Here is a 12,594-nt window from a genome sequence, read left to right as displayed (position 1 = left end):
AAGTAACAGTAATACTCAAGATGGTGGTCAGCTTGGAGCTCTTCTAGGCCATCACAAACCCAGCAATTCTTTGCATTATCTGTAAAGGGACAAGTTCTAGGCGTGGTAATTCATACACTCCCCAGATGGTATGACTTCTTAGAAAACTGATGACAATGATGGCAACCAGCAGAACATCATTAACAAATGCTCCCAAACTTCAAAGTTGTTGGTTTTTAACTCTTCGTTTTCAGATTTTAGTACCCCTTTTTGTGTGTGGGAATGAGTCCAGATTCCTCCCAATTTGGAACTTGAGAAAAGTAACCAGAATGCCATTTAGAGGAACAGTTATTTTCTATTTAAAGCTAAGGATTTATAAAATGTTCTCCTTTCCCTCTGAAAAGAGTTTTCCAAAGCCCTTCCAAGGAAGTGGGTGAATATTTTTCCTAGCACAAAAGATGGTTTTGCTTCTGAAATGACCTTGGTTCTCTGACAGAGCAATAAATACAGGTTTCCTATTATCTAAGACTCGCACCTTTCCATGGGCAAGAAGCATGGACTCTGATCTTACCACTAGCATGTTACCTTGGAAAGTTCTTGGAGTTCAAGATGCTGGTAAGGGAAATTCCCACTCAGGGTATATCTTGCTCATCTTGGACAAAAAGCTTGGCATCTTGAGCCTGAGGCAGATCCATATTTTCAAGCTTTCCTGGCACTAAAGTCTGCATTCCTAGTTGGTACACAGCTCCATGCCCCAAGAGCATTGAAAAAGGCCACCACTAGAGAAAGCTTTGGCTTCCCTTGTGGCTTAGCTGGTAAAGAATCCAGTTGCAATGTGGGAAACCAGGGTTCAATCCCTGGGTTGGGAAGATCCCCTGGAGAAGGGAAAGGCTACCCACTCCAGTATTCTAGCCTAGAGAATTTCACGGACTGTGTAGTCCACGGGGTCACAAAGAGTCGAACACAACTGAGAGACTTTTACTTCACTCACTAGAGAAAGCTTTGATAAGCTTTAGAAGTGTCTGCCCAGTCTCAGGTTTAGAATCTTTTCATCTCTGCTTTTTCCTTCCCTTATTAGCTCACTTGATTTTGAGAACTATAACCTAAGGTAGGTGGGAAGCGCCTGTGAGCAGCTGACTGTTACAGGCAAGAACTGTAGGGGATCAGAGAGCCCATGTGGTTTGTCTGTAAGTGGCAGGTGATCACCAGCCTCCTGTTCCTGGGCCTCTAGACTTCCTGACCTGAACCTGGCATCACATCTCAGAGATACTTGTTATACCATTCCTGATGAAAAACAAATACCGGTTCTCACCAGAGGAACGTTTCCTGCTCTTGACTGCACATCAGAATCACATAAGGACACTTACTTAAAATGCAGATTCTCAGGCTTGAGCTAGGGATTTCAAACAAGGGTAGGATAGAAAATCTATATTTTTATCAAGCTTCCCAAGTGATTCTTAACATATGTAGCTCAATGCCTCTCCAAGAACCAGCATTAATAAGGAACAGCATGAAGCCGGTTTCTCCTTCCAAGAATGAGTGGTCCAGCTCCTCGGGCCTTCTAACAGTCATCTACTATTAAGTGCTGGAGAGACAGAATTAGCCATTGCTTTCATGGGAAAGACTGATTGGCACAGTGGAAAGCAGTATGCATCGTATGGCAGGAGACCTGGCTGTTAGTTCAACTGTAATTAAAGCCACGTCGAGGCCTTTTCCAGGCTCTGGGGCCCTGGGTGAGTCACTTAACTGCTTCCTGGGTTCAGGAGCTTCATCTGTCAAATCAGGCTAATGTCATCCGAACCTGAAGAATGGTGGGGCTGGGTTCTACACGTTGAAAAATCGGTTGTGTTCCTTGAAAGGAGAATGACGGGCAAACAGAACAGTGAGAGACTTTTAAAATTTCCCTTCTAGTCCAGCCTACGTGCTGCAACTAGCATAGCAATCTGAAAGCAAAGATTGCTGGAGAGTGGCTGCAAACAGATATCCCTCCTCCCCTGCAGACCATGGATGGATTCCTAGATCCCCTGGAGAAGGAAATGGCAACCCACTCCCGTATTCTTGCCTGGGAAATGCCATGGACAGAGGAGCCTAGTGGGCTACAGTCCATGCGGTCAGAAAAGAGTCAGACACAACTGGGGAACTGAGCACACTCAACATCTAAGCTAGGCAGGCAAAGGGCTTCTAAAGTGGGCCCCTCGCCATTGGTATTTCCAATATCTTGATTGGAAGAAACTGTTTCTTGATATTCCCTTCTCTATCCTACCCTATATGTCAGAGGTTAGTAAACTTCAGCCCATGGACCAAATTTGGACTTGGGCCTATTTTTGTAAGTAAATTTTTCTTGGCACACAACCATACTCATGTATGTAGTGTCTATGGCTGCTTTTGTGCTACAGTCATTCAGTTGAGTAACTCTGGAAGAGAACGTATATAGCCTCTCAGTTCACAAAGACTAAAATATTCACTACCTGGCCCTTTACAGAAAAAGTTTCCCAATCCCTGGTATAGAACGGTCTTTTTCAGTTTTTGCCCATGATCCACAATAAATATGCTTTACAGTAAGACCTACTACTATACACACAGATACCTGTATGTATATTTGTATGTAAAATTTCCCAAAATAACATTTACCTTTACTAAATGCAATGCATCTGATAGTTTCTAGTCTACTGTCTTAAAAAGCTGTACCAATCTCATGATCCCAAATTAGCCTTGATTCATATTTGGAAAACACTTCTCTAGATAAACTAAACAGCTAGCTACTTACAACACATGTCCTCTCATCTCCCACTTCTACTACTTTCTTGACATTGCCGTCTCCATCTAACAAGGCTCTGTCCTGTCATCTCTATATGTGCAAATCTTTCCCGTTCTTTAGGAACTATCCAACTCCCATCTCTTCCAAGAAGTCTGCTTTGAGCCTCCGGTTCCAAACTACTTTCTCCTTTTCCTATCTGCCACAGTACTTTTTCTATTCCTCTATTGTGGAACTTCAAATTTTCTGTTTTGTAGAAAAGTTATCTGTGCATCTTTCTATGTACCCTAAAGATCTTCAGTTTCTTAAAGGCATGAACTTAAGCATTTTGTATTCTATATATCATCCAATATAGTGCCTTGTACTCTGTAAGTACAGAATAAATGTTTTTTTACATTGAAGTCAGCAAATATTTGTTATTAAGGGTATAATATGGTTTTATACATATAATATTTTATTCTTTAACTTTAAAGACTACAAATTTATGGTATATTGTAAACACTCAGTAAATGTTTATAAAGACAAGCAGAGAGAGAAAGGAGATAATCTGGACTTACCAGTTCTATCCCAGTTGCTAGATTTGTGTTATTTGGGCAGAACAATTTTAGGCAGAATTGTTATATACAATATACAATTCCTGACTTTTTTGAGTCACAGTCACTGGTTTAGACATACAGAACACTTATTTTTCAAAGCATCAGCAGAGAAAAAATGTAACAGTTTTAACTGTCCTAAGCAGACCTGCCAGCCAAACATTCTGATATCAAACATAATCATTGAGACAGCTTAATACAGTCTCTCCTTTTCCAGGAGACCCTTATCCTGGAACCCTTTTCTCCTTTTCCTGCCAACCCTTTTGTACCATTAATGCTGTTAGAATCTAACTAATTTTGGTAAAAATTACATTCACATAATAAAGGAGAAAAAACCACTAATATCACTTGACTCTGAAAGGGTATCTTCCAGCGGCCATTTATTATATGATTCTAAGTAATATGAGAATGGAGGGGGTTTACGTAAGCATGACATGGATTTTACTAACATTAAAAAGCAGTCATCAAAACAGATGGTAAAATATTGAATTAATTTCCATTAAAATCATGAACTATCACAATTGCTTTTTAATATTATTTTTAACATTGTAGACTATAAAATATAAGGTCTTTAATATAAGACTATAAAATAGAAGGTCTAAATAGTAGAAAAAACATAAAAAATCTTTTAATTGTAAATTATAATACTGTATACCTAAAATGAATGTCAAAAATGTAGAAGTGTTACAAAAGAAAATACCATAGTCAATAACAGAATCCGTTATCATGGTTGCAAACCAGAAAAAAAAATTATTAATAGTTTCTCTTTATGTAACACTAAACAAATTAGAAAGGAACGTTAAAATCAAGGCTATTAACAGCTCTATAGGACATAAGACTCAGTTTCTTCAATGGATAAATTAGAAAGAGAAAATATAGAGGAGACAAATGCAGATTAAAAGAGACTTAAGAGAGAGATTATCAAATCCCTTATGACTATACAGTGGAAGTGAGAAGTAGATTTAAGGGACTAGATCTGATAGACAGAATGCCTGATGAACTATGGATGGAGGTTCATGACATTGTACGGGAGGCAGTGATCAAGACCATCCCCATGGAAAAGAAATGCAAGAAAGCAAAATGGCTGTCTGGCGAGGCCTTACAAATAGCTGTGAAAAGAAGAGAAGCGAAAAGTAAAGGAGAAAAGGAAAGATATAAGCATCTGAATGCAGAGTTCCAAAGAATAGCAAGGAGAGATAAGAAAGCCTTCCTCAGCGATCAATGCAAAGAAATAGAGGAAAACAACTGAACGGGAAAGACGAGAGATCTCTTCAAGAAAATTAGAGATACCAAGGGAACATTTCATGCAAAGATGGGCTCGATAAAGGACAGAAATAACAGGACAACCTAATAGAAGCAGAAGGTATTAAGAAGAGGTGGCAAGAATACACGGAAGAGCTGTACAAAAAAGATCTTCACGACCAAGATAATCATGATGATGTGATCACTAGTCTAGAGCCAGACATGCTAGAATGTGAAGTCAAGTGGGCCTTAGAAAGCATCACTATGAACAAAGCTAGTGGAGGTGATGGCATTCCAGTGGAGCTGTTGCAAATCCTGAAAGATGATGCTGTGAAAGTGCTGCACTCAATATGCCAGCAAATTTGGAAAACTCAGCAGTAGCCACAGGACTGGAAAAGGTCAGTTTTCATTCCAATCTCAAAGAAAGGCAATGCCAAAGAATGCTCACACTACCACACAATTGCACTCATCTCATACGCTAGTTAGGTAGTGCTCGAAATTCTCCAAGCCAGGCTTCCGCAATACGTGAACCGTGAACTTCCTGATGTTCAAGCTGGTTTTAGAAAAGGCAGAGGAACCAGAGATCAAATTGCCAACATCTGCTGGATCATGGAAAAAGCAAGAGAGTTCCAGAAAAACATTAATTTCTGCTTTATTGACTATGCCAAAGCCTTTGACTGTGTGGACCACAATAAACTGTGGAAAATTTTGAAAGAGATGGAAATACCAGACCACCTGACCTGCCTCTTGAGAAACCTATATGCATGTCAGGAAGCAACAGTTAGAATTGGACATGGAACAACAGACTGGTTCCAAATAGGAAAAGGAGTACATCAAGGCTGTATATTGTCACCCTGCTTATTTAACTTCTATGCAGAGTACATCATGAGAAACGCTGGGCTGGAAGAAGCACAAGCTGGAATCAAGATTGCCAGGAGAAATATCAATCACCTCAGATATGCAGATGATACCACCCTTATGGCAGAAAGTAAAGAGGAGTTAAAGAGCCTCTTGATGAAAGTGAAAGAGGAGAGTGAAAAAGTTGGCTTAAAGCTACCATTCAGAAAACTAAGATCATGGCATCTGGTCCCATCACTTCAATGGGAAGTAGATGGGGAAACAGTAGAAGCAGACTCGGACTTTATTTTTTTGGCTCCAAAATCACTGCAGATGGTGATTGCAGCCATGAAATTAAAAGACGCTTACTCCTTGGAAGGAAAGTTATGACCAACCTAGATAGCATATTCAAAAGCAAAGACATTAGTTTGCCAACAAAGGTCCGTCTAGTCAAGGCTATGGTTTTTCCAGCGGTCATGTATGGATGTGAGAGTTGGACTGTGAAGAAAGCTGAGTGCCGAAGAACTGATGCTTTTGAACTGTGGTGTTAGAGAAGACTCTTGAGAGTCCCTTGGACTGCAAGGACATCCAACCAGTCCATCCTAAAGGAGATCAGTCCTGGGTGTTCATTGGAAGGACTGATGCTAAAGCTGAAACTCCAGTACTTTGGCCACCTCATGCGAAGAGTTGACTCATTGGAAAAGACTCTGATGCTGGGAGGGATTGGGGGCAGTAGGAGAAGGGGACGACAGAGGATGAGATGGCTGGATGGCATCACTGACTTGATGGACGTGAGTTTGAGTAAACTCCAGGAGTTGGTGATGGACAGGGAGGCCTGGCGTGCTGAGATTCATGGGATGGCAAAGAGTTGGACATGACTTAGCAACTGAACTAAGCTGAACTGAAGAGAGATATTAACCAGTTGCAATGTAAGGCCGTTTGGATCCTAACTGTAAAAATCTACAAGACAGTACCATACCCATTCCAGTAATAAGAAAAGATTAGGAAATCTGCAAAATCACAACTTTTGGGGAACTGATTAGAGATTTGATGTCACAGGCAATAAAGTGGATTCCAAAGAGTCTCAAGCCCCTTCAAGAAATGATAGGACACAAAACCATCTCATCTCTGGCAGACCACAGGGAAAAGAAGATGCTTCCATACAAATGAATAATAAGAAGTCACATAAGAGTTTAAAAATTTGTAAGGGCCAAGTATAGCTTTTATCATGTTACTTTAAAATTGCCTAGAGTCCCAGATATAAGGGGCACACTTGTAAGTTCTTTCCATAGGTTCCACTGGGTACTCAGGCAAGGCTGGAAAAAGAGAGATTTGTTACTGTTGGTATGCAGGATATAATCAACTTCTGCCCAAGAGATAAGCATGAAACTCTTCTCGTTCCCCGAACATTTCTTTCGTAGGAAATGAAAGCCTAGAGTTCCTGGATGAATGAGCTGCAAACCATCTTATGCCTAGGACCCAGGCAAAGATTTGCTGCTACTGAAATAAGAATTGAAGTAAAAAACCTTAGAGACAGGGTAGGAAATCTTGGGCCCAGAATTCTATACCAATACTAAGTAGAGGTCTGCTACCATTAGAGAAGGGTCAAGTACTTGGTGATAAGAGGTCTATTTTGTATCACCTACATGTAATAACTGCTGAAAGCTGTGAATGAAACAGAAACACTGAAAAATCTCTTTCATAACCCATCCTCACTTTCAGTACATGGTAAAAATATCCCACTCCTGGGAGAATTTGAAGTCTGTGATACACTAAAGATTTTCAACAGAAACAATGAAACTCAAACACAGCTCAAGACTTAATTACATTTAGCTTAACCTTGCACACTAATGCTCTTTAGAAAGAAAGATGACACCCTTTTCTTTGTGTAAATATTACTTACATTAGTCTCTGCTGTTTTTATAGACATACAGTCCAGCATTAAATGAAAAATTACAGGATATACAAAAACCAAGAATGAGTAAACCACTGTTTTATCAACAGACAAAGAAATCAAGAGAACCAGAACCAGAAAAGAACCAGATATTGGAATTATCAGTCAGAAAGTTTATAACTACGTTTAACATGTTCAGTAATCTAATGGAAAAGGTAAACAGCAGACATAAACAGATCAAGAAATGCATCAAAGAGATGAAAGTTATTTAAGAAGAGTCAAAAAGAAATGCTAGAAATAAAAAACACAGTATGAGAGATGAAGAAACACTTTACTAGGCTCAGCAAAAGACTGGATAGAGCTCAGTAAAGAATCAGTAATATGCCGATAAAGATTATCTAAACTGAAACACAAAAAGAAAAAAGAGTAAAAAAATCAAGTAGTGCTTGTAAAAGCTCTGAGACAAACATATGGACACAAATTATCTAATATATGAGTAACTGGAGCCTCAGAGGAGACGAGAGAATAGGGAAAGAGAGATATTAAAAAAGATAATGGCTGAGAATTTTCTAAAATTAATGAAAGACAACAAACAACAGATCCAAGAACCCCAAGAAGAATTTTAAAAATACATGTGCCTGCTGCTGCTGCTGCTAAGTCGCTTCAGTCGTGTCCGACTCTGTGCGACCCCATAGACGGCAGCCCACCAGGCTCCCCCAGCCCTGGGATTCTCCAGGCAAGAACGCTGGAGTAGGTTGCCATTCCCTTCTCCAATGCATGAAAGTGAAAAGTGAAAAGTGAAAGTGAAGGCGCTCAGTCGTGTCCGACTCTTAGCGACCCCATGGACTGCAGCCCACCAGGCTCCTCCGTCCATGGGATTTTCCAGGCAAGAGTACTGGAGTGGGGCACCATTGCCTTCTCCAACTCAGCACCCTGGCTGCCTCTAAAAAAATGTTTTCACGACAGACTCTCATACTTTGTGTTTTTTGTCTTTTGTTTTTAGAACAATTTCATTTTGTGCTTCAAAGACTGCTGATACTATAACTAAACTGTTAAAAACAAAAGATAAAAAGAAACTATTAAAGGCAGACAAAAGTGGGAGGTAGGGGAAATTTGAATACAGAGCAACAGTAATAATTAGAGCTGATTTCTTGGGAACTATGGGCTTCCCTTGTGACTCAGCTGGTAAAGAATCTGCCTGCAATGCAGGAGACCTGGGTTCAATCTCTGGGTTGGGAAGAGATCCCCTGGAGAAAGGAAGGCTACCCTCTTCAGTATTCTGGCCTGGAGAATTCCATGGACTGTGCAGTCCATGGAGTCACAGAGAGTCGGACACGACTGAGCAACTTTCACTTTCACTTTTCTTGGGAACTATGCATGCCAAAAGATAAGATATATGTACATATATATATATATATATATATATATATATATTTAATTTCCATAATAGACAGTTTGGAAAGAAAGGGAAATTTTTTAAAAGAAGGAAAAATGGGCAGAAGATGGGAGTGTGTCATAGCATGTATCCCACCAGGTTTATTCTAATTTTTTTTTTTTTTTTTTGCCTCTAACTCCTTCTCCAGCCTTTGACTCACAATGGATTCACAGGTTTCCAAACTGGGGTCACAGCATGCTACAGCCACCCTCTCCAGTAATACCAACCCAATAAAGCCTACCAGTGCCAAAGCTCTCTTCTCCACACAGAGAGCACCTGCCCGAGTCCATCAGATTTGAGAAGAATCTCCATCCAGCTGGGGTCTCATACACAGGGACCTTCATTGATTTGGCCACTCTGAAAAACAGAATTTAAGGCAACAATCAATCCATATTTCTCCTTTCTTTTTTTTTCTCAGCACCTAAGCAAGTCTTTAAGATTTGTTTATGCCATAAACTATATTTTAGAACACCTTGAACAATGTGGACAGTTTTCAAGATGTGAAGCCATAGGTGAAAGTTTATGGATAGCATATTCTCACATTTATGATTCCCTTCTATATATATTCCTTAACCTTTGTGGTAAGATCCAATTGGGGATCTGAGAATCTAAATTAAGGTGGTGTTTGGGTGCAAACACTTTGGAATATTGTTTGACATTATCTACTAATGATGCATATGAGGAGGGCATGGCAACCCACTCCAGTACTCTTCCCTGGAGAATCCCAAGGACAGAGGATCCTGGTAGGCTATAGTCCATAGGACGGCACAGTCGGATATGACTGAAGTGACTTAGCATGCACATACTAAAGATGAATATATACACATCCCATGAACAAGCAGTTCAACTCCTAGAAAATAGTAGACACTGTGGTACACTGCTTAGCTTTACCCGCCCCCCCAACACACACACACACACACACACACACACACACACACACACACACACACTTTGGTGGTTTAGTCACTAAATTGTGCCTGACTCTTGCAAACCCATGGACTATAGCCCACCAGGCTCCTCTGTCCATGGGATTTCCCAGGCAAGATTACTCAAGTAGGTTGCCATCTCCTTCTTCTCCAGGGGATCTTCCTGACCCAAGAATCAAACCCTGGGTCTCCTGCATTGCAGGCAGATTTTTTACCAACTGAGTCAATAGAACAGGAACATTCTTTCTATGAGCTGCTAGAGATGTTGATTTTCTCTTATTCTCAAAATATTCCAAGAAAAATACACAGTCATGCTTACATCCTGGTAGGAATAGGGAAATAAATCCTCCCCAAACTGGAGAGAAAAAGTTTTCAAAGCCATTAATTTCATGGTCAGAAGTTCAACAAAGACGAAATCATTCACACAGAAGCTTTCAAGGGCAGTTCACAGTGAAGGCTGGCTCAAAATTAATTTAGCTAAAATGAATGTATATGACCACAAAATAGAATGCAACTGGGGCAGAGGTGAGGGTAAGAAAAAGGCTAGAGGGTGTGAGATATATATTCTCTGGTTAAAACTTTCTTGTCGGTTCAAAGCCAAGTTGGCAGAACTTAAGGGAGGAGAAAGGATTTCCCCAACTCCACCCTTTTCAGTTAATCACTCTTAGGAGGTCATTAGGCTAAAGGCTGAGGCTGGATTTTAAAGGACTGGATACTTTTATAACTATGAGCCACAGTTGCAGTTATACAAGCTAAGATAACAATATGGGTAATTAAATTCCAGGATCCCAAGCATGAGTTGATTGTGTCCTAAAGTCAGAAAGGAATTCCCCCTCCCTTCTCCTTCTACTGAACTTGGGATCCATCCCAAACATAGCATTCAGCAGATACCAGGCTGACTGGAGGAGCCTGGCCTCTTTTTGGCAGGAGGCCCCCGTGGAGTCTCTGAAACTCTCTGGTACAAAAGCTAAAACTGAAGCTGCTCATGCTGAGGGTCTGCTCCCCTCTTCTTAACTCCCACCATCACATGCTGGAGACAAACAAACCTCACTTTCTAGGAAAGACCAGAAGGAAAAGAAAGAAAGTGAATCTGGGCCAAAATTTTCCTAAAAACGGGAGTGAGCTCTCCTAGCAAAAAGGAAAAACACTGGAAAACAAAGAAACATGGTAGATACAGGCTCCTCATTGTGGAGGAGCCTCTAAAAATGTGGCTTCAGGTTGGAAATAGCCTCAATCTGCCAATCCAACACTTTCTCTCATGACCCCTCCCACATGCTCCTTTAAAAAAACTGAACTCTCTTTTTCTCTTTTACTTTGTGGGGGTGGGGGTCACCACGCAGCATGCGGGACCTTAGTTCCCTAACCAGGGATCAAACTGGAGCCCCTGCTATGCAAGTGCAGAGTCTTAACCACTGGATCAACAGGGAAGTCCCAATCATTTCTTATTTCTTAGATATGCTGTTGCATTTTTGTTGTTGATTTCTGAGTCCCCTTCTACCTGCTTTTCATGTTACATGGATTAATCCTCCTTTCCAGTCTCTCAGAATACTTCACGTTGCTTCAAAACCTATCTAAAATGTCCCGCCATCATGAATCTTGTCGCAAAGACTGCTAGTGGTCAATAAATGCATCTTTTCCTGGACGCACAGCTAGACTACATTTCTTAGCTTCCCCTGAGGTTCGCTGTGGCCATGTAGAGTTCTAGCCAGTGGAACTCTAGTGGAGATAATGCATACTCTTTTCAGATATGGCTATTAAAACTTCCCATCCTCCCTGTTCCTTCTCCTTCTGCCAGTTTAATATGGACAAGCCCCGCCATCCTAGAAGCCACATGTTAAAGATGATGGGCCTACAAGTTGGAAGAATCTGGATCTCTGAATCACCATTTGGAAGAAAATTAATCACCAATCAGGAACACTTGTTTTTAACTTTTAATGACTGAGGAAAAATCTTTTGTTGTGTTTGAGCCATTGTACATTTTGGGATTAGTTTTATAGCAGCAGCTCTATTATCATAATAATATAATTTGTTTTTCATTGCCATGATTGACCCAGAGTAGCCCTCCCTGCCTTAGGCTTCCTCTCTGGGTATGGGGTCTTTATGTTCACATGGTCATTGTATGTGTTTTTACCTCCTTAACACTTTCCCTCCACACACAGACACTACCACCACCACCAATGTGTTAGTTCTTTGAAGGTAGAAGCTACATCTTACGTACCTTTATAGCTCTTCAATGTCAAGGATAACAAAGTACCTTGTCAGACTTGCCCTCAATAAAGTCTATATGATTTCGGTTGACTAATATCTACTATTTAAGGAATATTGTTGAATAGCAAGGGGGAAATGATCTCTACTTGATCTTTTCTCATTTTGCTGCTGCTGCTGCTGCTGAGTCGCTTCAGTCGTGGCCAACTCTGTGCGACCCCATAGACGGCAGCCCACCAGGCTCCCCCGTCCCTGGGATTCTCCAGGCAAGAACACTGGAGTGGGCTGCCATTTCCTTCTCCAATGCATGAAAGTGAAAAGTGAAAGGGAAGTCGCTCAGTCGTGTCCGACTCGTAGCGACCCCATGGACTGCAGCCCACCAGGCTTCTCCATCCGTGGGATTCTCCAGGCCAGAGCACTGGAGTGGGGTGCCGTCTCCTTCTCCCTCTACTCTAGCAACCACTAGTTTATTCTTTGTGTCTATGAGTCTATTTGTTTAGGCTCCTTATATTAAGATACAATTAAGTGATTATAACTTAATCATTTTGAGCAAAGGGAATTTCTCCAGGTATTAATCGGTGGGGCTATCAGGACAGAGGCTTCTCTGGTGGCTCAGAAAGTAAAGAATCTGCCTGCGATGCAGGAGACTCGGGTTCAGTCCCTGGGTTGGGAAGATCCTTTGGAGAAGAGAATGGCAACCCACTCCAGTATTCTTGCCTGGAGAATCC

General features: G+C 41.0%; 1 protein-coding gene across 1 annotated transcript in view; it reads right to left on the bottom strand.

Moving 5' to 3' along the window:
• Nucleotides 1-12,594, bottom strand: part of PGM5 (phosphoglucomutase 5) — a 205,433-nt gene that overhangs the window by 75,839 nt on the left and 117,000 nt on the right. The window contains exon 7 of the mRNA XM_013965963.2: nt 8,977-9,092. Coding sequence (XP_013821417.1) covers nt 8,977-9,092 — 116 coding nt within the window. The remainder of the gene's footprint in view (nt 1-8,976; nt 9,093-12,594) is intronic.

Source organism: Capra hircus, chromosome 8 (assembly GCF_001704415.2).
Source record: "Capra hircus breed San Clemente chromosome 8, ASM170441v1, whole genome shotgun sequence".
NCBI lineage: Eukaryota > Metazoa > Chordata > Mammalia > Artiodactyla > Bovidae > Capra > Capra hircus.
The sequence above is the reverse complement of the archived record's forward strand: the minus strand, read 5'-3'. Positions and strand labels throughout refer to the sequence as shown.